We start from the raw sequence: 25,077 nt of genomic DNA on the forward strand, positions 1-25,077 counted from the left end.
CTGTGGCCACAATGCCTTGGTAACCACTGACCACCAGGCTTAGGACAAATCATCTCTTGGTGCCAAAACCCTCTGGTGCTGTGAGACCATCAGCCTGTACCCAGCCCCATGTCCCAGGGATGGCCACCAGCCTGTCCCCAGCCCTGTCACCGCAGAATGGTGCATGCCTGGGGTCAGCTCCAGAGTCACATTAAACTTTAATCCTGGTGCTGGGGGTCAGTGAAGGCTTTAGCAGGGCTCAGGTGGGTGACTGTCACCCTCTGTCATCGGGCAACCTCCAAAGAATCATTTATCAAGGAGCCTCCAATAAACAAGAGCTAATTACAGGTGAAACCTGAGCCTGGCCTGGACCCAGCTCAGTGCAGGCGGCCACATTAACCCTTCCCAGCCACCTCCGGTCCCACAGCCACCCTCCTGGAACTTCATGTCATCTTTTGTTGGTCTTGTCCCCTTCTGATCTCCACCATCCTCTCCTGGCCTCTGTTGTCTTGCCCACATGCACCCATCACACCCTTCTCATTCCCATCCTCCCCTCCCAGTCCCCATCATCCCATCTCAGTCCTTACTATCCCCTCATGATCTCCATCACCCTATTGCATCTCACTGCCCCCTCATGATCTCTGTCACACCTTCCTGGTCCCCATCATCCTCACATGGTCCCTATTGTCATGTCCTGGTCTCCATCATCCCTTCCTGGTCACTGCTGTCACCTCCTGCTCTTCCCATTTGTCATTGTCTCGGGGTCACTATCTAAACATCCAGGTTCCCATTGTCCCCTCATGATCCTCATTATTGCCTCCCAGTCCTCATCACCTCCTTCTTGTTCCCATCACCCCCTCCTGATCCTTGTTGTCACCTCTTGGTCCCTATCGTCTCCCCTCCCTCTCCCATCGACTCCTCTTGGTCTCCATCATCCCCTCCTGGTCCCCACTGTCATCCCTTGATCCCCAATATCTCCTCCCGGTTCCCATCATGTTCTCCTTGTCCTCATTGTCTCCTCCTTGTCCCCACTGTCCTGTCCCATTCCCCAGCACTCCAGGCCATCACCAACAGGAGCAGGACTGCCAGGACAGTGGTGCTTCCCTGGGTCACTCAGTGTCCCCAGCCAAGCTGTCCCTGGCCAGGGTGCATCCACCAGCTCCCCACAGCCAGTGGGATTAGGGTGGCTGGAGCCCTGGGGCTGCTCCTGACCGCAGGTCTCAAGCCCATCGCCAGCATCTTTAGGTAATTAGTAAATTAGTAATTAAACGCTCTCTGCCTGCTGGGGGGAAGGGGGGCAGATCCCAAGGTTTTAGGCTGGGTAATCCCATGGCATCTGCCCCAGCATCTGTGACCGGGCCGAGTCACGACCCCGCCTCGGGCTTTAACGTTTGCTCCTTCACCCCCACCCACACGCTCAGCCCCTCCAGGCCTCCAAGCCTGCTCGTGTCTCACCCAAACAGGCTGGGCTTGGGCTGGGGTCCCAGCAGTGCCCAGTTGGGTGCTCATGGAGCTCTCATCCCCAGGAAGAGGACAGGGTGCTGCTCCACAGGGATTCCACCATAGGGACAGCACCCATCAGGGTGCAAAGGAGAAACGGGGTGGGAAACCATATTTTTGCAATTATTGGCTTTCCTGGAGGTGCTGATGATTGGCTGGCAGCAGATGGTTGGCCCAGCTAATCCCCCTCCCAAATCCCTGCTCCAGAGCTGGCTTTTACCCAACGGCAAGGAGGGGATGGGTAAATTAGCCTAACTCAGCTGTACCGCCATGCTGGCCCTCCCCGCTGTCCCTGGTGCTGCCCGCCCGTGTCCCCACGGCTGGGCTGGCATGCCGGGATGCCGGGGTTCCTGCAGCCCCGGGAGTGTTCCACCCTTGGGTGAGAGGTGTGGAGGCACCCAGGGGCTGGGCAGGGAGGTGACAGCTTGCTCCTTCTGCATTAGCCCAGCGTCATAATTCTGCTGCGGGAGGAGGAGGTGGCCATGCCGCAGATGGTGGCGGCCAGAGATCTGGGTCAGCACGGGGCTGTGGGTGGGACAGGGCACCGTGGGGAAATGGGGGTCCCAGGCTGGGAGGGGGCTGGAAGGGCATGGAGCCGTGGTGCAGGCAGGGATGGAGCTGTGGTGCAGGCAGGGATGGAGCCGTGGTGCAGGCAGGAAGGACGATGGAGCCATACAGTCAGGAAGGGTGATGGAATGTCGCTGCAGGTGGGAACATGGAGCCATGGTGCAGGCAAGGCTGGTCGAGTGAGTCACAGTGCAGACTGTTAAGATGGAGAAACGCTTCAAGCAAAAGGGATGGAAGTAGGTTGTAGGCGGGAGGATGGAGCCATGCCACAGGCAGGAGGATGCAGGAACGCTGCAGGCAGGGGGATGCAGGAACGCTGCAGGCAGCGGGGATGGAGCCGCATCAGTCGAGGATGCTGCAGGGGTGATCCTCAGCCCCTGGATCCACTGGAGTCACTGCTGACAGCCTTCAGCAGGGACCTGCTGCCAGGGCCTGTCCCCTGGGCCACCTTCAAGGCATCAACACCCTGAGCCCCTCTGGAAGGGGCACAGCAGGCCTGGAGCCCCTGTCCTCAGCCTGGCCCATGGCCGGGGACAAGCCGGGCCCGTGACGGTGGCCACCCGCCACCCCCCTGAGTGGGGCGGGGGGGTTTAGCGGCTAAAGCCCACAAATCCCAAATTGTGCTGCCCTGTCACCGCGAGGGTTTAGCGGTGGTTGCATAACCCCGGGGCCACCTGGCCCCCACCCTCTGCCATGTCAGCAGCCCCAACATCCGTGGAGGGCCCCGTCCCCGCGAGGGGATGCTGAGGCACAGCGGGGATCCCACCGAGCATCCCCCCTCCCCTCGCCATCAGGGCCGGTAATTAATTACTTGGGGGCAGGGAAATTACCCCCCTTAATTACCACTTTTCGTTATTCCCCTCTAACCGCCTTAGTGAAGGGCTTATGCGCTTACAGGACCTGGTGGGTCCCAAGGGGAGGACGACACACACGGGGGGTCCCCAGCCCCAGCCCCATCTCCCTCCTCTGCCGCAATCTCGGCCTGGCAGTGCTGGGGGGGTGGCAGTGACAGGGTGACACCTCCACGGTGGCCCGCGGCGGCGCGCGGGGGGGTTGGCTTGGGTGTCGCGGGGTTTAGGGTTACAGGGCTGGGGCTCAGCACCTTTTTAATTCTTCATCGCGTGGCTGATTGATCCCCCCCGCCCCGCGCAGACACTAAAGATTAAGAGGGTGACAAAGAGGCGGCTGCTTACACAGCGCCCGCCGCTAAGCCGCCTTGAAGAGAGCAAGGCAGGAGCCCCTTTGGCCGCAGAGCTGCCGGAGCACCCAGCGCCTGGCCGGAGCCTCCGCGGGGATCCACAGGGACAGACAGACGGACAGGGATAGGTCGGGAGCGCCGGGTGCGGGATGGCTGCGTCCCCGGCAGGGTCGGTGGTGAGCGCCGGGCTGGATGAGAGTCCCACGGGTAAGAGGTGGCTCCGCTGCACCGGGGGCGACTCGGGGGGACACGGGCTTTTCTCTGGGGTGGCCGGGCCCCCACTGTGCTCACTCCCCAAGATGCTGGGGGTCCTCTTCAAGTATCCTCTGGGATACTTGGAATCCCCATAGTGGTCAATCACCAGGTTACTTGGGGTCCTCCGTAGCAGTTTTTCTCTGCGATGCCTGGGATCATCATGGCCTTCTGGATGCCTTTGGTCCCCGTCACGGTCCTTCTCTGAGATATCTGGGGGTCCCTATTATGGTTCATCTCCAAGACACCCAGTGTCCCCCTCATAGTTGTTTGGGACATTTGGGTTCTCCATTGCTAACCTTTTCCAGAATGGCTGGGCTTCTCCTCGTGGTCCTTATCCTGGTGCCCAAGGCCCCATCATGGTCTGCTGGGATGCCTGGGGTCTTCAGCTGCCATCCTTCTGCAAGATGCTGAGTCCCCATCATGGTCCTTCCCTAAGCCAGGATGCCTGCAGTGCCCAACCTCTCCATGGTCCTCACTTGTGTTTGTTCTCCAGGATCCCTGAGGTCCTCAGCTATGCCCCTGCTCCAGGATTCCTGGGGTCCCCTGTATCCCCCTCTCCTGGATACCCTTGATCCCTGGCCCTTTACCAGGATCCCCACAGTTCCCTGCTGTGATTCTCGTCTGGGGTGTCCCATGTCCCCAGAGCTGTCCCTTCTCCAGGACTCCTCCCATCCCTGATTGCAGCCCTTTGCTGGGATGCTTAGTCCCCTTCCTGGGATGCCTGGTGTCCCCATCCCTAAGAATACCACTTAATCCCTTTTTTAATTTTCGAAATTCCTTTGAGAGCCCATCCTGCACCACTCTGTGTGCTGGGCTGTGGGAAGATGGTGACCCCTGCGTGGAGTCCCTGAGGTGTCCCCATTCATGTCCCTGGGCTGGAACAGCAGAGACAGGAGCCACCCCATCTCCAGGATGCTGGGAGGCAGCAGGGGCTGGTGGGTGGGACGAGGGACATTGGGATGCCCAGCGTCAACCCAGATGTGACAGTTCCCCTCCCACAGGGCTGAGCCCAGCCCCTGGGAAGGAGCTGAGCCCGGTGCTGCTGTGCAAGGTGTGTGGGGACACCAGCAGTGGGAAGCACTACGGCATCTACGCCTGCAATGGCTGCAGCGGCTTCTTCAAGCGCAGCGTCCGCAGGAAGCTCATCTACAGGTGGGAACAGGGGGGCCCCAGGGGCAGGGAATGGGGGCACAGAAGGGCAGTCAGAGGGGCAGGGACCCTGTGGATGGGCATCCAGGGGGGTAAGAACAGACAGACACCATAGAGGAAAGGACACCCCAAAGGGCAGGGACCCCAGGAATAGCCACCCAGGGTGTCAGAGATGCAGGGGATGGACACAGTGGGGCAGGAGTGGGGGGAACGGGCACCTAGCAGGGTAGGGACACCCAGCAGAGCAGGGACCCCATGGGATGGGGCACCCAGCAGGGAATGGATGGACACCCTGTGGGACAGGAACCTTGCAGATGGACACCCAGCAGGACAGGGAGCTTGGGGCAGGCCCCCAGTGGGGTAGGGTACCCTGGGATGGACCCTCAGTAGGCCAGGGACCCCAGGGCATGGGCAATAGTTGGGGCAGAGACCCAGTGGGACTTAAAACTACTCAGGGGACAGGCATGCAGGGGGAGAGGCACCTGTGGAGAGGGTGTCCAGAGCCCCCTGATGGGGCCAAAACACCCATCAAGGCAGAGCATTCACTGGGACAGGGCACCCACCGGGGACAGGACACCTCTTGGGGACAGGTGGTGGGGCACTTGTTGGGTGGAGGGAACCCATGGTACCTATGGGGGAGGACCCTCCTCGGGGACAGGGGCCACCTCAGGGGCTGCAGCCATGTGCCACCTCTCCCCATAGGTGCCAGGCAGGGACAGGGCTTTGCCCAGTGGACAAGGCTCACCGCAACCAGTGCCAGGCCTGCCGGCTCAAGAAGTGCCTGCAGGCTGGCATGAACAAGGACGGTAAGATGGGGGGACACACAGTGACAAACAGCAGGGGTGACAGCGGGGTGGCCGGTGCTGATGGCACCTTGTCTGCCCAGCTGTGCAGAATGAGCGCCAGCCCCGCAGCACAGCCCAGGTCCAGCTGGACAGCATCCAGCTGGATGCTGAGCTGCCCCCTGAGCACGTGGCCACCACATGTGAGGTTCCCCCATCAACCTGTCCGGCTCCTCGTGGTCCTGGTGCCACTGTCACCCCGGGTCCCCGAGCACCCACACCGCCCACCAACCATCGCTTCATGGCCAGCCTGATGACAGCCGAGACCTGCGCCAAGCTGGAGCCCGAGGACGGTGGGTGGCTGCCTGTGGAGAGGGGGGTGGGTGGGTGGTGGATGTCCCCACAGTGTGGTGACAACCAGTGTCCTCTTCCACCCCTGCAGCTGATGAGACAGTGGATGTGACAGGCAGTGAGCCGGAGCGGACAGCTGGCGAGTACCAGGTGGCGCCGTACCCGGCAGCCAGCCCCGAAAACATCTATGAGACCTCAGCACGTCTCCTCTTCATGGCCGTGAAATGGGCCAAGAACCTGCCCGTCTTCTCCAACCTGCCCTTCCGTGACCAGGTGGGGTTGGCAATCTCCATGAGGAATTGGAGATCTGCCTAAGGGGCAACAGGAACCCCAAAAAATGTAGCAGCCAGTTGGAGCATATCCACAACACTCTCAGGGTTCCCCTGCAGATGCTCGTCAGTCCGACCAGATGTGGTGGCTACAGGTCCTGGAGACTTTGGGGGTGACAGGGATTTTGGGGTTCCTCCCGCTCTCCCCAGGTGATCCTGCTGGAGGAAGCATGGAGTGAGCTGTTCCTGCTCTGTGCCATCCAGTGGTCCATGCCCCTGGAGAGCTGCCCACTCCTGGCTGTCCCTGAGCCGGGCCCTGGGAAGCTGCTGCCGGCCACCCTGGACGTGCGGGCGCTGCAGGAGACCCTCGGCCGCTTCAAGGCGTTGGCTGTTGACCCCACGGAATTTGCCTGCATGAAGGCCGTGGTGCTCTTCAAACCAGGTGAGGCCACCCCTAGCAGCCACCACTGGCCACCCCCATGTCCCTACCCAGCCTGTCACCCCCTTGTCCCTGCAGAGACCCGTGGCCTGAAGGACCCCGAGCAGGTGGAGAACCTGCAGGACCAGTCACAGGTGATGCTGGGCCAGCACAACCGTTCCCACTACCCCGGGCAACCCGTCAGGTACCGCTGTCCCCACCTCCTCACGGGTGACACCAGGGTGGGACACCCACCCATGGCCACGGCTCCATCCCCAGGTTTGGGAAGCTGCTGCTGCTCCTCCCAGCGCTGCGCTTCATCTCCTCGGAGCGCGTGGAACTGCTCTTCTTCCGCCGCACCATCGGCAACACCCCCATGGAGAAGCTGCTGTGTGACATGTTCAAGAACTGAACCCCCTTCCTGCTGTCACCTGGCTTGTTTGTCACCCTGCGCTGGCACCCTGTCACCCCCAGCCTGGGGCTCCTCAGCCCGGGCTCTGAAGGTGCCCATGGTTCCATCTCTGGGGCAATGTCCAGGACTGTGGGAGGCGGGAGGAGCTTCCCTGAGGGATGTCCCCAAGTGCGTGCCCAAGGCACCGGCACCACCTCACCGGGTCCATCTCCATGGAGTCCCAAATGCTCGAGGAACCCAGGCAGAGACACCTTGGCACCATGAGGAGCTACTGCCACCCAGGGGGCAGCCTCGGGGACACCAACCCAGGGATGATCCAACCTGGCGTGACATCAGCCAAGGCTGGTGCCAGCCCGGGAGTGACACCAGCCCGGGGTGACACTGGCCAAAGGTGGTGACAGCTGGGAGTGACACCAGACTGGGACAGCCTCAGGTTGATGCCAGGCCAGGGCTGACACTGGACAGGGTGACCCAGCCCGTGGTGACAGACCCTCGTCCCTGCGTTCCGGGGTCTCCCACTTGTGTCCCCCATTTTATACTCGGAATAAAGAGAGTTTTGCAGCCAGAGTCCCTGTGCCAATGACTTGGGTCCCCTTGGATGGGGGACTGGGGGGACCAGCTGAATGTTAATAACCCAAATAGTAATAAATCAAAATCAATAATCTGAATATAAGTACCTTGAAAAGAAATTATCTGAACAGAAATAAACTAAATATAAGTAAAATTAGTATAAATAATCTGAATTAAATAATCAATATAAGGAAGATAATAGAAAAATAGGGATAAAAATAAAATGAAAATAAATAACCTGAAATTATCAGAATATAAAAAAGATAAATATAAATAATATGCTTGGAAATGTTAGATTAGAAAGAATCTGAACAAAATAATTTAAATAGAAATGTAATGAAACTAAATAAACTGAAATACTCTGAATAGAAAATAACTGATAAAAACCCTATCTTAATTTAAGTAGATGAATATGAATAATCTGACTGGATAAAATGGGAATTAAATAGTAAAAAACACAAATAAAATGAAATTAAATAATCTTAATAGAAATCAAATGCATGTAAATTATTGGAATATAAATATCTGCTTCGAAGTCTCCTTAAATAGTCTGAATAGAAAGAAAATAAAACTAAATAATCTGAAATAATATCAATAGCAATAAACCGAGAATAAACAAACTGCATATTAATAAGAGAACCATAATGAATCTCATCAGAAGTCAACTGAATTAAATTATGTGGACAGAATTAAAATGAAATAATCTGAATAGAAATAAATTGAAAATAAGTAATCTGAATATGAACAGTCTACCTAAAACTAATCTACAGAAATAATCTGAATAATCCAATAGAAATCTAATAGAAATAATTGGAAATTATCTGAATACAGAAAAATTGTCTAAATATAAGTAAAAGAAAAAGTATCTGATTAAAATAATTTGTATATAAAGAATCTGTATATACATAAATAAAAACAACGTGAATAACAAGTAAAATAGGAATTCTGTGCACATAAATAATGAGAATGTGAACAACCAGCATTAAACAATCCAAAGGGAAGGGATCTGGAGCCCTGGCTCCCCATCCCAGCTCCTCCATCCACATGATCGGGATTGGGAAAATCCACAACTTCATAACCCCATGGAGCAAACAGAACAAGCCCCAGACCCCCAGGACATGGGCAGGGGGTGGCAGGAACGATGTCCCACTGGGAATTCTTGGCCTTTGCAGAATGACACTTTTATTTGTCCGTTTTTGTCAGTTTGTACAAGGTTCCGAGCGCGGGCGACGCGGGATAATATATCCTCTTACATACACACTCTGTTTAGTTTACAAGCAGCGACTTTATAAATTACTTAGAAAACTTTCCGTGAAAAATAACAATAATTCCCCTCGCAGCCCTCCAGTAGTCAGTACATTCAGCCCTCTGGAAAACCCTCTGGGACCCCAAATCCTGCCAGGGAAGGGCTGGGAAGGAGCGGGGGAGCTGCCGGGGGAAGGGGAGCCTGGCACACGCCATTATCCCTCAGTCCTGCTCACTCCTGCCACAGCTGGATTTCATAAATGTATATATTTCTTTTACATGTGTTTTTCTTTATACATATAACCACAAATATATTATATATATATAAAGAAACATATTTTCTATATATTCTATATATATTCCATACATTTATCTATGTCAAGAAGTCTATTTTCTTTATATATTTTCCCTACATTCCATACATTTTTATATATATGAAGAAAGAGAGAAAATATATTTCTTTATATATACCATATATTTCCTTTATATATTTCTTTACAGAGAAATACACTCTTTATATAAAGAAATATATAAATATATGTGAAGAAACATATATAAACATACATATTAAACATATATTAAATATATGTTTAAATCATATAACATTAAATATGTTTCTACATAGAGAAGAAATACATTAAAATATATATAAAGTAATAAATATTCTTTATATATAGTACATATCTCTTTTATATATACTTCCTTATATATAGAAATATGTAAAATATATACATAAGGAAATATATAACTAATTTCCTTTATATGCTTCTTTATATATAAATATATAAGCATATATAAAGAAATATGTATTCTTTATATATAGAATATATTATATATTTATATATAAATATGTACTATATATAAGAAATAGAAAATACATAAACATATTTAGTCTTAATATTCTTTTATGTATTTTTTAATTATACAGAGAATATTTATCCTTTTGTGTGCATATTTTCTTTATATATAGAATATACATTATTATATATGTTCTTTATATATATATAAATATCACTTAAATATATTTTCCTTATATAGCGATTAAATATATATAAGGAAAATAAATATATCCCGAAAGAAATGAGATACATATACATATATATACACACACACACATATACACATATATAAATACACACACATGTAAATCTGTATGTGTATATGTGTATATATATATATGTATTTATGTGTATATATTTGCCCCAGTCAGATGTGACATCCCTGCTCTCATCCCACAGGGATGAGAAACCTGAGGACGAGGCTGGACCCTTCACTCATGCCCAGGATCTCCTCCCCTGGGGCCATTTTAAGGACAGTTCTGGGGTTTTTAGCTCAAGAGGCTCAGAAGGCTGGTTTGGCACCAAGCACTCGGATGCTCCCAGCAATCCCAGCTCCCAGAGAATTTGGGATGGCTCCCCAGGAGTTTCCACTGTTGTGGTCACCAGCTGCCTTCCCAGAGCATCCGTGTCCATCCCCAAACCCAGTTTTCCCCTCTGGGACTGGGAAAATCCCATTTTCCCCATGGATGGGGGTGATTGACTTGGTCTTGCTCCACTCCCAGGATGCAGCGCCGAGGCCGATGCTGTTCCCACTCTCCCTGCAGCATCTGTCACTTCCCCCGTTGGAAAAAAATTAAAGATAACATGAAAAAAAGTCAAATTTCAAATATCAAATAAAAAATTACCCCAATAAATAAACCATCCCTGGAAAGGGCAGGGGGAGAGGGGACTGAGGAGCAGCTCAGCCAAATCCAGTCATGCCGGGAAAAGACAAAACACTCAGGAAAACTCAATTTTTTGCTATTTCCCCCATTTTTGGTGGCATTTCAGGAAAGGATAAGCCCCAGCCCAGCCCACCTAGGAGGACAGATCCAGCCTTTGTAAATCTAATTATTGCCCTGGGGCTCCTGATTTTGCCTTTCCAGAGGTTTTCTGGTACCTGGAGCTTCTCCAGGTGCCACTGAGGATGATGATGAGACTGGGGAGGGATTACAAGCTGAGAAGCTGAGTCAGTAACTAGCATCATTAATTAGTCCTATGATGGGTTATGATGGTATAATTACACCTCCAGGGATTTCCTGCTGAGAATAAAACTCCATGTTTTATTGAGTGATGGCCAGTGACACCAGTGGTGACACCAAGGATGGCTCAGCCAATTGCTCCCCTCCTCTCCCGCCCAAAAATAATAATAACAATAATAATAATTAAAAAAAAAAAAGAAAAAGAAATTCTGTCTGGGGAAAAATATATAAAAAAAAAATTAAAAAAATATATATTTACACAAAACTTCAGAAACCAGCATATAAACAAATATCGCTTCAAGTAGTCCTCGATTATTATTAATTATTATTATTTTTTAATACTGATGATCTCGAAAAGACAAAAAAAAAAAAAAAAAAAGGAAAGACGGTTAGGTCTCAATAAAAAATAAAAAACCAAAGGGAAAAGGTGATTTTTGGCAGGTTTTAACACTTTTCCATGCACGTGGCGTTGGCGTGGATGAGGTGGTTAAAGCGCGGAGGGCTGGGCTGCAGTGCAGCCAGCTCGGGATGCTCCCGTGGCATTTTGAGGCTGGGCTTGCTCCTGCCAGCAGCGAGGGTGATTCGGCACAAGGATTTGGATGCTCCGAGGCGTGGGATGCTCCGGGGGAAGGGCCAGGAGCCGGTCACTGCCTCCCATCCCCGGCCACCCCCCGGCCACCCGAAGGTCTCAACTCCCCCAAATCATTAAGGCCACCATTAAAACCGTCCCCTCCCGGGCTTTTTAATTAAGAATTCATCTCCTGGCGTTAACGAGGAAGCCATCAGAGCACTGCCAATGGAGAGGATGCCCCAGCATGGACACGGCTCCAGGGTGGAACATCTCAGACCATGAACTCGTTGCTCCCCAGGAGGACAAGGGGTTGGGCGGCGGCGCAATCGGCCTCAGGGTTCCTCTTGCGTCCCCCTCCAGGCCCCCCATCCGGGGGCTCTTTGGTTTTTGGGGGGGAAGATTTCACACTCTTCAGTTTCTGTTTGCCCTTCTCTGGGTTGAAGGTCCCGCGCGTGGTGAACTGCGGCCGGTCCTCGGGATAATGGAGAGGCCCCGGCAGGCCCTCGGGGCTCGCCCGGCTTTCGGGGACCTCGCCATGGTGTCCCCCTGCTCGGTAGAAAGGAGATTTGGAGTACATCTGGAAGCGCTTCCGGGGCAGGTGGGGCAAGCAGGAAGTGGATGATTGGGAGGAGGAGGAGGAGGAGGAGATGGGGGTGTCGGTTGGCTCCGCTGGGTCCAGCCGCATCCTGGGGTGCCGTCGCAGCCGGCTCGGCCCCTCAGCCTTGGCAGGGCGCAGGGAGGTAAGTGCTACACTTCTCTCTGCAGGGGCAGGAGGACCACAGATGGTCAGCACCCACACAGCAGCCAGTATCCAACCGCCCGCTCCCTGGGGACACGTGCCATTGAAGCCAGGACAACATTCCCAGCATCTCGGTGGGGGCAGCATCACCCTGGATGATGTGGCAGTGCTGGAAGAACACTCACCTCCCCACCAATCCCACCCTGCTCCCATCCCCAGCAGGGCCACATGCTTGAACACTTAACCCCCCTCACTGCATACATTTAAACTGTCGACTTTAAATAAACTTGAAAATCTCAAGTAACCCTTCCCAAAGCAACTGAAAAACATGGTGGAAGGTGTCCCTGCCCATGGCCTTTGAAGGTCCCTTCCAACTCAAACCACTGCATCATAAACCCAAGAACACCTGGATTTACCCGAGCGATCGGAGATGGCTCCTTCGGAGTCAAAGTTCAAATTTTCGGAGCTGTCAGCTGTGCCAATGGAGGCTTCGGACTCAAGGGTTTCATCGTCGGAGGCGCGGGGCTCCAGTGTCAGCATCTCAAATGTCAGCTCCTCCCTGCAAAGCCAACCCAGCCCCATTCAACCAACGGGACCAAAAAGGTGGAGAGGAGAAAGGGATGCACATGCACTGAGAGATCATGGAGGGGTGGAGGCCTCCAGTCATCAACCACATGACATCAAGCAACATCCAGAGGCTGGGGACATGGCTTGAACCCTCAGCCAGACTCACTTTTCCTTCTGCAGGCTCTCGATCTGCTCAGTCAGCACCTTCTCCTCCTGCTGCATGGCCACCTGCTGCTGCTCTGTCACTTCCATCTCCATGGCCTCCTCGCTGCTCAGGGTCTCCTCAGGGACGTCTGTCACCGAGGGCAAGCGGCCGGTGACGGGGGACGCGGGGCTGGGGAAGGCGCCGCGCCGCACGCGTCCTTTGCCCTGAAGAGAGACAAAGGTGTCACCACCACAGCCGAGGGGATGTGGCAAACACTCAGGTGCCAACCACACTGCTCTCCCAAGGAGTGAAGAAGAAGGCCCCAGGCATTGGTCCTCAGTGTGCCGCTGCTGGATGCACCCCGGCCCTCCAAAACCTCAGGCTGGGAGAAGTACCAGAAGGACTCAACACATTGGAGGGGCTGGGGATGGAGGTGGTGAGGAAGACAGTGGTGAGGATGATGCTGATGGACCAAGTGCAACTTGGTCCAGGTCCAAGCAAGCCCAGCTAGCAGCAGGCTGGGTTCCCACAAAGCCCACAGCCTGCACGATGGGAAGCTTGATGGTGGCTTTGGGTGGGAGCATCATCAAGACTTTGATTTCAGGGCACCTGATAAAACCCGTTTTATCCTTGGATCAAGTCTCACATCCTTCCCTCGTCCACCCTTGGTATTTCCTGAGCTTCACAAGGGTCTCACTGACCCCTTCAGCAAACAGGAACTCCCACCTAATTATGTTGTCCATTCCATGCCATGTCTCATCTACAGGAGATCCAGAACCAGGACCACCTCCAGTGGTCCATTGTAAGACAATCAGCGTGGATCTCTGTGCCCACAGTTGAACTCACTCTGATCTAATGCAGCTCTGAAGAACGATCTAATTTTTTAAATACTGAAACTGAAAACAAAAAAGGATGCAAATGGTGGTGGTGGAGGTGGAGAGATATATATGCAACTGTTTTAACCTTCTGGGGACCAGCTCTACAGATCTGCTCCATGGAGCAGAAAAAAATGGAGGATTCTTGGAGATGAGTGACATGGCAGATATTAAACAGCTTTTATCTTAACCGTTATCATGACCAGACTTCTCATCTTCTACATTCCAGATCCTGACATGACCATGACTAGGAGATGTCCATCACCCTGCCCTCCCCTGACAACCATCACCCAGGCAGCACCTGCATCTCCTTGGGTTTGAAGAGCCTGGTGCAGCTCAGTTTTGCTTCCCCTATTTAACCCCCACAACTGTAGCATCCCTGGGTCTTCCTGACAACCCATGTGCTCAGAGCAGATTTTCAGGATAAGGGATCCTCCCTTTTTCTCTTTAAAAGCCAGATTTTCTCAGTTTTAGCCCTTTCATCTTTTAACGTCACATCTCAGAGATCTTTCTTTGTCAGCAAAGCCTCTCCTGTGCCCCGGTGTTCTTCTGATGACACTTTTCACGTGGGCTCCTGAGCTGAAGCACAGCTCCCTGAATCCTATTAGCCAAAAGCCCCAAGATCCCAAAGATCCCACTGCCTCGTGGAGTTAAGCCCCTGAGAAATGCTGTGCTCAGGGGAGCAGAGCTCAAATTTTGCTCTTCTCCACCTCCTGACACTCATGGATGTGGAAGAATGGGGGGAACCTGAGGGAACTTTCATCATGGACTGAGCCTGTTAGGAAAGGAAACAGCCCTATGAGCATTCCCAAAATCCTGCAGGTGCTTTTCTTGCCTGTCACAATCTCACAGAACTCAAACTCAAGCTGGGATGGAGTTGGGGAATACAGGACTTGCTGGACTCCTCCTCATTCAAACCTGGGTGTCCTGACCTTGTGTTCAGGGTGCTGGTGCTCCTCCTCCACGAAGGTGGAGGAGACCTTTGGATGCCTCATGGTCTCCAAGGCATCCAAGCTGAGGGTTTTATTCACCATCTTCAGAAACAGCAGCGCTGTGAAAGCAACTTGATGCTGAAGCGCATCCTGAGCGAGGAGAAATCGAGGTGGGAAGGGAAGGGATGAGTCAAGCAAAGTAAAAAAGAGGGAAGCACAGGATGGAAAAAGGAAATAAAATAGAAAATTAAAGTAAGGAGGAAGGGAAAAGAGGTGGGAAGCGTATTTCTGAGGAGCTGCGTGCAGGGATGGCCGAGTGCCAGCCCCAAACTCCTGTGCTGGGGGGACCTGCTGGAGGAACGGCGGCTCCGAGGAGCGGCGGGGCCGGACAGGTCACGGTGGGACAATGGCCGGTGGGACAGAGCTGGAATGAGCGACGGTGACACACAACGAGGGACGCGGCACTGCCGTGATACATACCGGGATTGAACTGCGGGTTATGCTCATAAATCTAACTGCAATTAGTACGGGCTTCTGGATTGGAGAGGAGATGAAAAGGAAAGCAGAAGGTTAGAGTGCACATGCCGCCGCCCCTCCAAAAACCCGCTTTGCTCAGTTCCAGGTTTTCTCGGTTAACTGAGATGAGTGGGGCAGCTCTGCAGCACCAGCTACTCAATCTTGGGCAGCCCCTGCTTGGATTTCATCCCCAAAAAGCAGAAGCAACGTGTCCCTGAGCATCACAGGGGGCAGGTCCAAGCAGAGGGGGCTGCTTGGCTCCTCAGCCCAAGCCTGTGCTGACAGTGCTGCAGCAGGTCCGTCCCTCTCCCGCAGCCCAACAAGCCAAGCACAGGTGCATCCACAGCCTGCCAGCCCCCTGCAAGCATGGAAGCTCAATGAGATGGGTTTGAGGCTCCCAAAAAGGCAGTGCAGGAGCAGGGAGAGCCTTTGGGCAACTCATTTTGGGTTCAGATAATGTCACTGAGCACAAAAAACAACGGCCCATGTCACCCATGGGGTGATGTTGAGCTGGTCACTGAAAGGCTTGACTCAACTCATACCAAACAAGCTCAAATGAAGGTGGAAATGCTGATCAGGAACATCTGAGCAGGAGCGACAATGTTTCCATGGACTGTTCCCACCTCCTCCTGCTTTGGCATGACTCCCTGCAAAGCTGAGGAGCCACCACGGGGCTGAGGGTCCCTGTCCTGGTGGAGATGGTGTGGGAGTTTGCGAGAGGTTTGGGAGGCTGGGATAAGCAGGAGAAGATAAGGTAGGGTGGCTTCAGGGGCAAGGAGAGGACAGGAGAGGACAGAGAGGGCTCTGGCATCTCACCATAGATCTGCGGATCAAGGAGAGGCGGCTCTTGGCTTTGTTCTCAGCAAACTCCAGGCTGTTGATGTCTTTGAGCCGAGCCTTGTACTTGTTCATCTGCTCAATGACAATTAACTCCACGCAACTAAGGGAGGAAAAACCCAAAAGAAGACAAAATGGGAGGAGGAAGCCATTTGATCTGAGCTGCTCTGTCTTGTCTTGGCTTATCCTTCAACAGGATTTTGTGGTAGCTTCTCCCTTAGTTGCAGCACATCCTCTCATTTTATTATGGAAAGGAAAGGATTATTTGGAAGATCTGCCCTGATGGAAGAGCATGGAGGAGAAAGCTCCAGCTAGAAGCCAGAGGGTGGTGAGAATTCACTAAAAAGACTGATCACAGGCTAGGGATGGATTGAGGAACAGCCCACAGATATTAAAGATGGCCAAGGATCCCACCAGAGAAATCTACCCCCCTTGGAAGAGGGAGTGGTGGAACACAAATCTGGAGAAGGCAGGCTGATTCCAACCCACTTGCACACAGTAACTCTGCAGCAGCTTGTGCAACTGAGCTGATTGTTTAATGTTGTCAGGAGGGTGTTTGGGGAAAAACACAGTCCTTTCCTTGTACTAAAATGTGAGGATGTGCTGGAGCTGAAGTGTGAGGGAGAAGCTCCAATGAAATCCTGTTAAAGGACAGATGTTCCTGCCAGCTGGGTATTTAAACATGTTCTGGTCTTCAACAATTTTAATACTTACTGGAGGTAAAACCACCCCTTTCAGAAGCCTAGCCCTTCACTGGAGGGTTTTCATTATTGTAATCGACTCCAGTATCTATTTTAACATCTATTTAGTATAAGCCAAACCGAATCTGGGCAAGTACTTCACTTTCTCTCTGTAGAACCTTTTCACTTACGGCAAACACCATAAATAAATCTAAGTCTATTAATATCACTATTGCTGCAGACCAAACAACTCACCTCTTTCAGTAAAAAAGCCAAAATCAATTAACAATCAAGATCTACTTGCCAAAAATGAACTGCATTAACTATAAAACCATGTCAGCACAAGCTCCACCTTTTCCTGCCAGGCAGGAACAAAAGCTTATCCACTCTTGGGGATCCTCCATCACTTCAAAATCCTCATTTAACAACTTCTTGGGGATTGAGAAGATTTGAAATATCTTCATGCAGAAGCATTTATTTGCATTTAGATGCATAAATTACTATGTGTTTGCCCCTTGCCAAAGCTCTCAATTTCTGAGCCGTTTGACCATCCTAGGGGTTACCAAGATGTGAATGGTGATGTGGTGGTGGAGCTGGCTCACCCAGCCCCAGGCTCTTACGTGGTGGTTTTGCTGATGTCCTGAACACTCTGTAGAGGGTCTGTGGTGTCAGGGCAGCGGAGGATGCAGGGAGCAAACACAATGGCCAAGGCATTGGCTGACATGCGGTTGGTCTCTTCTTGGAGGGCAATCCTGAAAAAACAGGGATTAAGAGAGAAGTCAGAGGTGGAGGCACCTCCACTGCACCTCTTGCACATGGTCATGGCTGAAGAGAGGAGATGATATTTCTATTGTGTAATCTTGCTTTGAGGAAGAAAGACAATCCTCAAGAAATCCCAGATATTCCCAAGGCAACAACCAGCCCTTTCCACCCAAAAACATGTCCCTGCAGTGGCGAGAGCACCTCAGGGCTGTAGGAACCACAAGTGACCAGAGACACAGCTCCATGGCCACCCCCTGGGAGACAGGGGGGATGCAAAGCCTCAGATGTTGTGGTGGGAAGGATGCCTGACCATGCTGCCCTTGCCTGAAGGTGCCCAGGCCCAGCATACCTGACCAGGTGGAAGATGAGGCGCTCCAGGGTGCTGAGGTGGGTGCGGGAGAGCTGGTCAATGACCGAGTACACCCCACGCACTGTCTCCTTCCTCTCCTGGAGGCCTGTGGAGAAACCACCAGCATTTAGGGGCAGCTTCTACTTCTTCCTCTTATTTAAAATGGTACTTCTTAACACTTCATTTTACTACTTAAGAGACAGAACTTTGGGGCTGAAATTAGCTGAACCATGATGCAAAAGCCACCAAAATGAGACCAAAATGCCTGAGATTTTGCATAAAAAACCCTTTATAACTGAAAAATCAGACTTTGAAACCAGGTAAACACAATTTGGCAAAACCAGCTGGTTTGGCCCTGAAGAGTGAATGAAAAGTTTGGCACTCAGAGTGGCCACCATTTCCCTCTCCCAAGGGAATGGGATAGTGAGGGAAGCTCCTCACCCATCACCCGCAGGAACTCCTCGTAGAGCTCAAAGGTCATGAGGGGGTTGGGCAGATCTCGGAGCCACTGCTTGAACACGCTGGCAATGACGTGGATGTTGTAGTCGTCTAAATTCACGTTATCGATGTCTGGGTTTGGCACCAGATGAAGCAAGAAGGAAAAGAACAAGAGACAATGATCAATATGAAGCCCAAGGCTGGACAAGGTGACCTTTAAAGGTCCCTTCCAACCCAAACTGCTCTATCATAAAGTATTCTAAAATAAAATCTGTTTACGTGCCTTTAATGGCAACAAATCCAGCACATGATTTCAGCTCCACATGGTAAAATTAGAGAGAAATAAATTTTCCAGGGCAAATAACTTCAGGTGGGACCAGGATTTATTTTCTCACCGATGATTGCTAGGGTGTAAATAAGGCAGCACTTTCCCCCAATTAGAATGGCTTTTTTCCATGGATTGCTCCCAAAAACCCCATGAGTTGGTGACCTGAGTTGTGACTGCCAATGTGAAATCATTCCTTGCACAGCCCAGAGTCAGGAATGCTGAAACATTCCACCTTCCTCCCATCCAACTTTGCTGCTGCAGAGATTTTCCTCCCCAAGCTGGATCTTTTCCCCCTTCCCCTGACCTGTATCGAGGCCTTGCCGCAGCTCCTTGATCTTGTTGGTGGATCCTGATTTCCTGTAGATGCCCTCGGTGTAGAGCCCGTGCATCTCGATGTAGTTGATGAGCTTCTCCACCAGCAGGGGCACCGCCCGCTCCTCGCTGGTCAGCCGGGACAGCTCCACACCGAACTGCCGTGGGGAGAGCTCCGGGTCGTGCTGCAGGAAAAGGGAAAAAGGGATTGAAATCCTTCTGCACCACCCACTCCCCTCTGGTCAGCCGGGACAGCTCCACACCGAACTGCCGTGGGGAGAGCTCCGGGTCGTGCTGCAGGAAAAGGGAAAAAGGGACTCAAATCCTTCTGCACCATCTGCTCCTTGCTGGTCAGCCAAGACAGCTCCAGGCTGAACTGCCATGGGGAGAGCTCTGGTCTGTGCTGCACAGGAAAAGGGAAAAAGGGACTCAAATCCTTCTGCACTGCCTGCTCCCCGCTGGTCAGCTGGGACAGCTCCACACCAAACTGCTGTAGGGAGAGCTCTGGGGTCGTGCTGCACAGGAAAAGGGAAAAAGGGGAAAAAGGGATTGAAATCCTTCTGCACCGCCCGCTCCTCGCTGGTCAGCCAGGACAGCTCCTGTCACAGACACATTTTATGAAAAATCCTTTCTTTAAGATTTTTTCTTCTGAGAAGCTGAGAGGCCTCAGAAACAAAATGTAACCAATGGTTATCTGCTGCTGTGGAATGCAACAGGTGCATCTGGGATTGGTCTCATGTGGTTGTTTCTAATTAATGGCCAATCACAGTCAGCTGGCTCAGACTCTCTGTCCAAGCCACAAGCCTTTATCATTCTTTCTTTTTCTATTCTTAGCCAGCCTTCTGATGAAATCCTTTCTTCTATTCTTTTAGTATAGTTTTAATATAATATATATCATAAAATAATAAATCAGCCTTCTGAAACATGGAGTCAGATCCTCGTCTCTTCCCTCATCCTAAGACCCCTGCGAACACTGTCACAAGCTCCACACCAAACTGCTGCAGGGAGAGCTCTGGGTCATGCTGCAGAAAAAGGGAAAAAGGGACTCAAATCCCTCTGAGATGCAAGGTTGGTGCAGCTCTGGATCTGATTATTCAGAGTCCTTCAGCAGATACAGGAGTGTGGTATTTTCAGAGTCCCCTGACAAAGGAAGGAAATGATGACTCTGACTCCATGTTCTTAGAAGGCTCATTTATTATTTTATGTTACTATATTATATTAAAGAATGCTATACAAAACTATACTAAAGAATAGAGAAAGGATACAGACAGAAGGCTAAAAGATAATAAAGAAAAACTCGTGACTCTCGTTAGAGCCTCAACACAGCTGGACCGTAATTGGTAATTAAGTTAAAACAATTCACATGTTGGATAAACACTCTCCAACCACATTCCAAAGCAGCAAAACACAGAAGCAAATGAGATAATATTGTTTGCCTTTTCCTCTGAGGCTTCTCAGCTTCCCAGGAGAAGAATCCTGGGCAAAGAGGATTGTTTCAGAAAATATGATGGTGACACAGGAGAGTTTGGATTTTCTTTCTTTAACCAACCCCACTGTAGTTAAATTCCCAGCCTGGCAGAGTCAAAGCAGCTGGGCATGATCCTCCTCCACCTCCTGCCCCTCTGGCACCATCTCCAGGGATGATTTCACCTCCCAAAGATGCACAAAGCAGAAAAGGCAAATCTGAATCTTGGGTGTTTAAATCAACTTGAAGAATTGCAAGTTTCAAAATACCAGTGAACAAACGAGATGCCAACAAAAGAACATGAAAAGACCCATCTACACCTGTCATGAAGGGCCCTTTTGCCAGCTGCAAATGCTCACTGGAGAGTTGGTATCTGGCAAATTCAAATGTGAAGAAAGTCCTCCTGCACAGGAGATTCTGGATGGGAAAAGTCAAAAGATCCAATAAAATACTGATACAGATTCTCAGCCCTAGCTAAAGGTGAGATGCAACTCTGCCTTCAGCAAGGCAGTGGCTCCCCTCACAATCACTCCTGCATTTTTCTTTCTCCAACTCACTGTCATCCTTTCACTGATCCTGCAAACCTTAGGAGCAGATGTGTGGAAGGTCCCCATGTTGTTTCTTTCTCATGACTGATGGCTTGTAGCTCCCTGTCACTGAGAACAACCCTAAAACCACAAATTCACCAAGTACAGAGGAACTGGAGCCTTCCTAGAGAACTTCTAACTGCCCAGTGCAAAGCTACCCATGAAGACACATGGGTGTCTTTTGCTTACTGGGATGCAGCACAAAAACTTCCTTGTGCAGAGAAATCACAACAAAGAAGGTGGCTCCAAGAATGTCTGAAAAAATTAATCAGACATCTCAATGAACTTCCCAGATTTTAGAGCACAAACTCTAATGAGGTGTTCCTGTTCTTGCAGAAATAGTGCCAGAAAGGGAAAGACTGCAGCAAAAGTTCATTATATATTCAAAATACAAATGTATATATACAGAATACAAATATATATTCAGAATACAAATCACACACACACACATATCTTCAGTGTATATATTCAGATTATTCCTTGGGAAAATGGCCTCATGCAGCTTTCTGGGGGCTGTGTATTATGGAGGTTGTTCTCCCCTGAGAAGCCTGCCAGGGAGCTGATAAAACTTTCCACTCATTATTATTGTTACTCTATGTCCTTCTTTTGGGTACAAAATAAGCTATTTAAAACATCCCCACCAAATCTGGATGATTCATTGTTAGCTGGGATGACCTGCTGCACTCATTCCCTGTTCCCCATATCCTTAAATCCAATCAACAATATTTAATTCCCCTCTAAAGAGGGCAGTGAACATCTTCCACCTGCCCTTCCTTGCTCAGCTGTGGCAAGCAAGGACTGTAGAGAAAAACCCTGTATTTCCAAGAATAACCCCACACTTCCAAATCCTTAAAAGCTACAAAGCCAGGGAAATTCCTTTTATTCTGGGTGGTTACAAGGCAGGGAACGACACTGCAACATCTGCTGCATGACTGGGCAGATCTACAGTGACTCATCACCGCATAATTCCCAAAATATCTACAAAACTCTGGTTGGAGAGACCTCTGGGGATCTCTGGTCTAAGCTCCTGCTGAAAGGAGGGTTATTTCCAGAATTTTATCAAGATTTGCATCTCCAATAATTTTTAGACAAACTTGGGATCATTGTCTCAAGGTATTTAATGAAAGCAAAGCATTGAGAGACATTTACCTTTTTGGAGCACTTGGTCGTGGTTTTAAGACAGCACTTCTTGTGACAAGCATATTTACATACTGCAACAGAGAAAAGGAGTGTTTAATTATCCCAAAAATCACACTGCTGGAAAAACAGGACTTCATATGAATTGAGCAGCACTTCTCAGAACTACCAAGTCAAAAGCATGCTGCATTTGCTGTTTCCAGGGGCCAAGTCTGGACTAGATCCACTCAAACAAAAATAATGAATCCTTTAAAATTAAAGGTGCCATATTTACATACATGAAGCATTAAACCCTCCCTTTATCCTCCTGACAGATCAACTCAGACTATAACCCATGGGAGCTGTCAGACACAGATACCCTCAGAGACTGGAAATGGCACCTCCTTTGGATTCTTCCTGCACTGGGTCTGAAATGCTCCAGGGCTGATGCTGCCAACCTAATCACAGAAATGGAGGAGGGATGATGGAAAAGCTTAATAATCTCTTGAGTTTTTCCATATAGAGATGGATCAGGTTTTCCACCACCCTCCTCCATTTTCCTGATCTCCCCAAAAATTCACATGCCTGGAGGTCAAACAGGTGAAGCCAATTAGTTTGCCAAGGTCAGGATCCCCACAGGCACCCCAGGGACACATTTCCATACCTGACTTGACTGTCCTTCCTACCATGACAGGTAAATGTGTCTGACCTTATGGGATGGGCACAAACTTGATGGGATATTTAACACAAAGTTCATTAACTGTGTCAGGAAGGACTGCTGGGATGGACTTACTAGTTGACTTCAGAAACCCTAAGACCTGTCCCTTAATCTCTTCAGGTGTTACAAAAAATTCTGTGAGCAGGGGGTTGCGGGAAACAGCAGTAAACACATTTCAAAATCCCCAAACTCATCACTGTGATAGAAGCACAAGAAAAGGATCAAATAAAGAGTGCTTACATTTACAAACAGAAGCCCTGTCCATGATCCAGATCAAGGAGGAACAATATTCACAGTATGTGGGGATGCTGTATTGGGTTGCCTTGAAAATGTGACCATTGTGCTCTTCCACCTGGAGGATAAAGGTTGGGTGGTGAGAAAAGGGAGCCAGTGCTCAGCCTGCTGCAAAATAGAGATGTGAACACAGACAGCTCTTCAACTTTAGCTCTTGCTTTTATTTGGTATTTTTGTTTCTTTTTCAGCCCAGCAACCCCATAGACAACCCAAACCAACATCTATCTTGTAGGGGAACCGAACCATCATGGAAGCAGGTTGGAAATTCTTTGACTGAGCTTGGCAGGTCAACTTCTTCATGTTAAAGTTTTCTATGCATCTGTGGCCCCTTTTTTGGCTTTGCACCTGCACCCTTCCTAGTACCATCACATCCCTTAGGAAAACAGGAGATGTAATGTCCTCCATGGCTGATCCCAGAGGTGTAAAACACATACTGTAAACTTATGTAGAAAGCTGGAGCAAGACTTTGTTTTCCTCTCAATCCTTTTCTAACAACCCTCAACATTACATTTATGTCTTGGCTGATGAGGGATGTGTTTTCAGAGCCAACCCAAGTGATCCCTGATCAAACAAAGCAAAGCCACCTCAAATGTCTTTTTAACATGTCCTTTCAGGGCTGATGCTCAGATCTCAGCCCAGGACGTGTCACAAGCTGGTCTCTTGACATTCTGGCCCCAAGGACACTGATTTTTTAATGTGCAGGTTTAACTCACCACGTCTGCTTCCTTTTTCCTTCTCTTTTTTCGTTCTGTTTTTGGCATCTGGTGAGAGAAAGAGATTTAACTAAATTTTTGGGCAATTTTGCCAGGTAAAGAGTACAAAGGGCTCATATCTAACATTGTCCAGTGCCTTCCAGCCCCATCCTCCAGTGCACCTGCAGCCCCAGAAGAGTCACTCTAGAAAACTCTCCTATGGATCACTCCAGTTTAGGAATTTCCCTGGACAACTCTTCCTTGGAGAAGAGGAAGAAGCTCCATCTTGGAGCTGGGAGTAGCTGCTGCTCCAGCTCTGACCCCACCAGCAGTGACCCAAGGAAAACATGATGCTGTGAAGAAAACCTGCCTGGAGAAGAGGCTGGAGAGGACTTGGAGCAGAAGAGCCAGGAGATGGGATATTTGTACAATAGACACCATCTCCCAAGCCCAGCCTCACATCCTGTGGTCAGCCTTGCAGACAATATGGAGCAGGAGGTGAGATCAGGTCTGTGACACAGTGCAGGCTCTTTCTGCTCTAAGAACAGCACCCAGACCTGGGCCACTGCTCATGTCCCCTTCTCCTGCAACCCAACCCACGGTGATGTGTATGATCACTTGGGAAGTGGTCAGGAGACCCAAGAGGGTGTATCTCTTTCAGCATCCCTCAAAGTTTGAACAAACCCCCCAGAACTAAAGAAGCACCAGGAGCTGCCTTTCCAACCATCCACAGCTGCTTGCAGCTTTGCCCTGAGGATAACATCCAGTCCTTGGCAGCCCAGTGTGATCTGGGGTTGGCTGAGCCCAGTGACACACAACCAGTGAGTCACATCTCGCCTTGTTCAGCTCAGCTTAAAGCAGAGAAGACAACAGAGGGTCCCAGGTGTCTACAGAGGCACAACCCCACGGAAATAGAGCTCCCAAACCTTCAAGGGAGTTTAGGAAAGTGCCGAGTACCTTCCCCGCGGTGTAGTCCAGGGGTTTGTACTCGTGCATATATTCATCCAGGAAGACTTTGAAGGTATTGACCCAGACTTTAACTGGAGACTCACTCCAGTCCCTCTGCTCAAGCCTCATGTTCTTCTCCAGAATCTGCTCAAATAAGGCGTAGAGGTCCTTGTAGCGGATGCTCTTCCCATCGTCCATCTTTTAAGGGAACAGAAGCAAAAAAAAAAAAAAGTGATTTTTATACAGCCCAGATTTTTCTAGAGAGTTTTTATTTTCCAGACAATTATTTCAGCCTCACCAGCTTCCAGGTGCTTGGGGAAACTTCCAATATGATACAGAGAAGGAAAAAAGGATCAGACATCTCCACCACCAGTAAAGGTAACACAAAGGTTTCCAGGCACTTTGGGTGACAAATTGACTTTCTGTCATCTCCCCTTTGGCTGGGAGCAAAGCTGTAATGAAGATCAGGAATCTACACCCAATGTATCCTG

At 50.2% G+C, this 25,077-nt stretch overlaps 2 protein-coding genes across 2 annotated transcripts in view; one reads left to right on the forward strand and one right to left on the reverse strand.

The window, feature by feature from the left end:
* The first annotated feature begins 3,393 nt into the window (after positions 1 to 3,393).
* Positions 3,394 to 6,880, forward strand: NR2E3 (nuclear receptor subfamily 2 group E member 3). The gene is made up of 8 exons (XM_066558886.1): positions 3,394 to 3,451; positions 4,501 to 4,651; positions 5,351 to 5,454; positions 5,535 to 5,783; positions 5,873 to 6,054; positions 6,261 to 6,492; positions 6,568 to 6,673; positions 6,748 to 6,880. The coding sequence occupies exons 1-8, from the start codon at positions 3,394 to 3,396 to the stop codon at positions 6,878 to 6,880; spliced, it is 1,215 nt and encodes a 404-aa protein (XP_066414983.1).
* A 4,224-nt stretch (positions 6,881 to 11,104) lies between these two features.
* Positions 11,105 to 25,077, reverse strand: part of MYO9A (myosin IXA) — a 175,142-nt gene continuing 161,169 nt past the window's right edge. Inside the window, exons 32-44 of the mRNA XM_066559101.1 lie at positions 24,596 to 24,784; positions 23,660 to 23,707; positions 22,893 to 23,004; positions 21,968 to 22,029; positions 18,759 to 18,951; positions 18,130 to 18,258; positions 17,689 to 17,794; positions 17,198 to 17,329; positions 15,877 to 16,000; positions 15,025 to 15,078; positions 12,759 to 12,961; positions 12,442 to 12,584; positions 11,105 to 12,045 (exon numbers count right to left, since the gene is read on the reverse strand). Coding sequence (XP_066415198.1) covers positions 11,558 to 12,045; positions 12,442 to 12,584; positions 12,759 to 12,961; positions 15,025 to 15,078; positions 15,877 to 16,000; positions 17,198 to 17,329; positions 17,689 to 17,794; positions 18,130 to 18,258; positions 18,759 to 18,951; positions 21,968 to 22,029; positions 22,893 to 23,004; positions 23,660 to 23,707; positions 24,596 to 24,784 — 1,983 coding nt within the window. The 3' untranslated portion in view covers positions 11,105 to 11,557. The remainder of the gene's footprint in view (positions 12,046 to 12,441; positions 12,585 to 12,758; positions 12,962 to 15,024; positions 15,079 to 15,876; positions 16,001 to 17,197; positions 17,330 to 17,688; positions 17,795 to 18,129; positions 18,259 to 18,758; positions 18,952 to 21,967; positions 22,030 to 22,892; positions 23,005 to 23,659; positions 23,708 to 24,595; positions 24,785 to 25,077) is intronic.

The sequence above is a fragment of the Molothrus aeneus genome, chromosome 13 (assembly GCF_037042795.1).
Source record: "Molothrus aeneus isolate 106 chromosome 13, BPBGC_Maene_1.0, whole genome shotgun sequence".
Lineage (NCBI taxonomy): Eukaryota > Metazoa > Chordata > Aves > Passeriformes > Icteridae > Molothrus > Molothrus aeneus.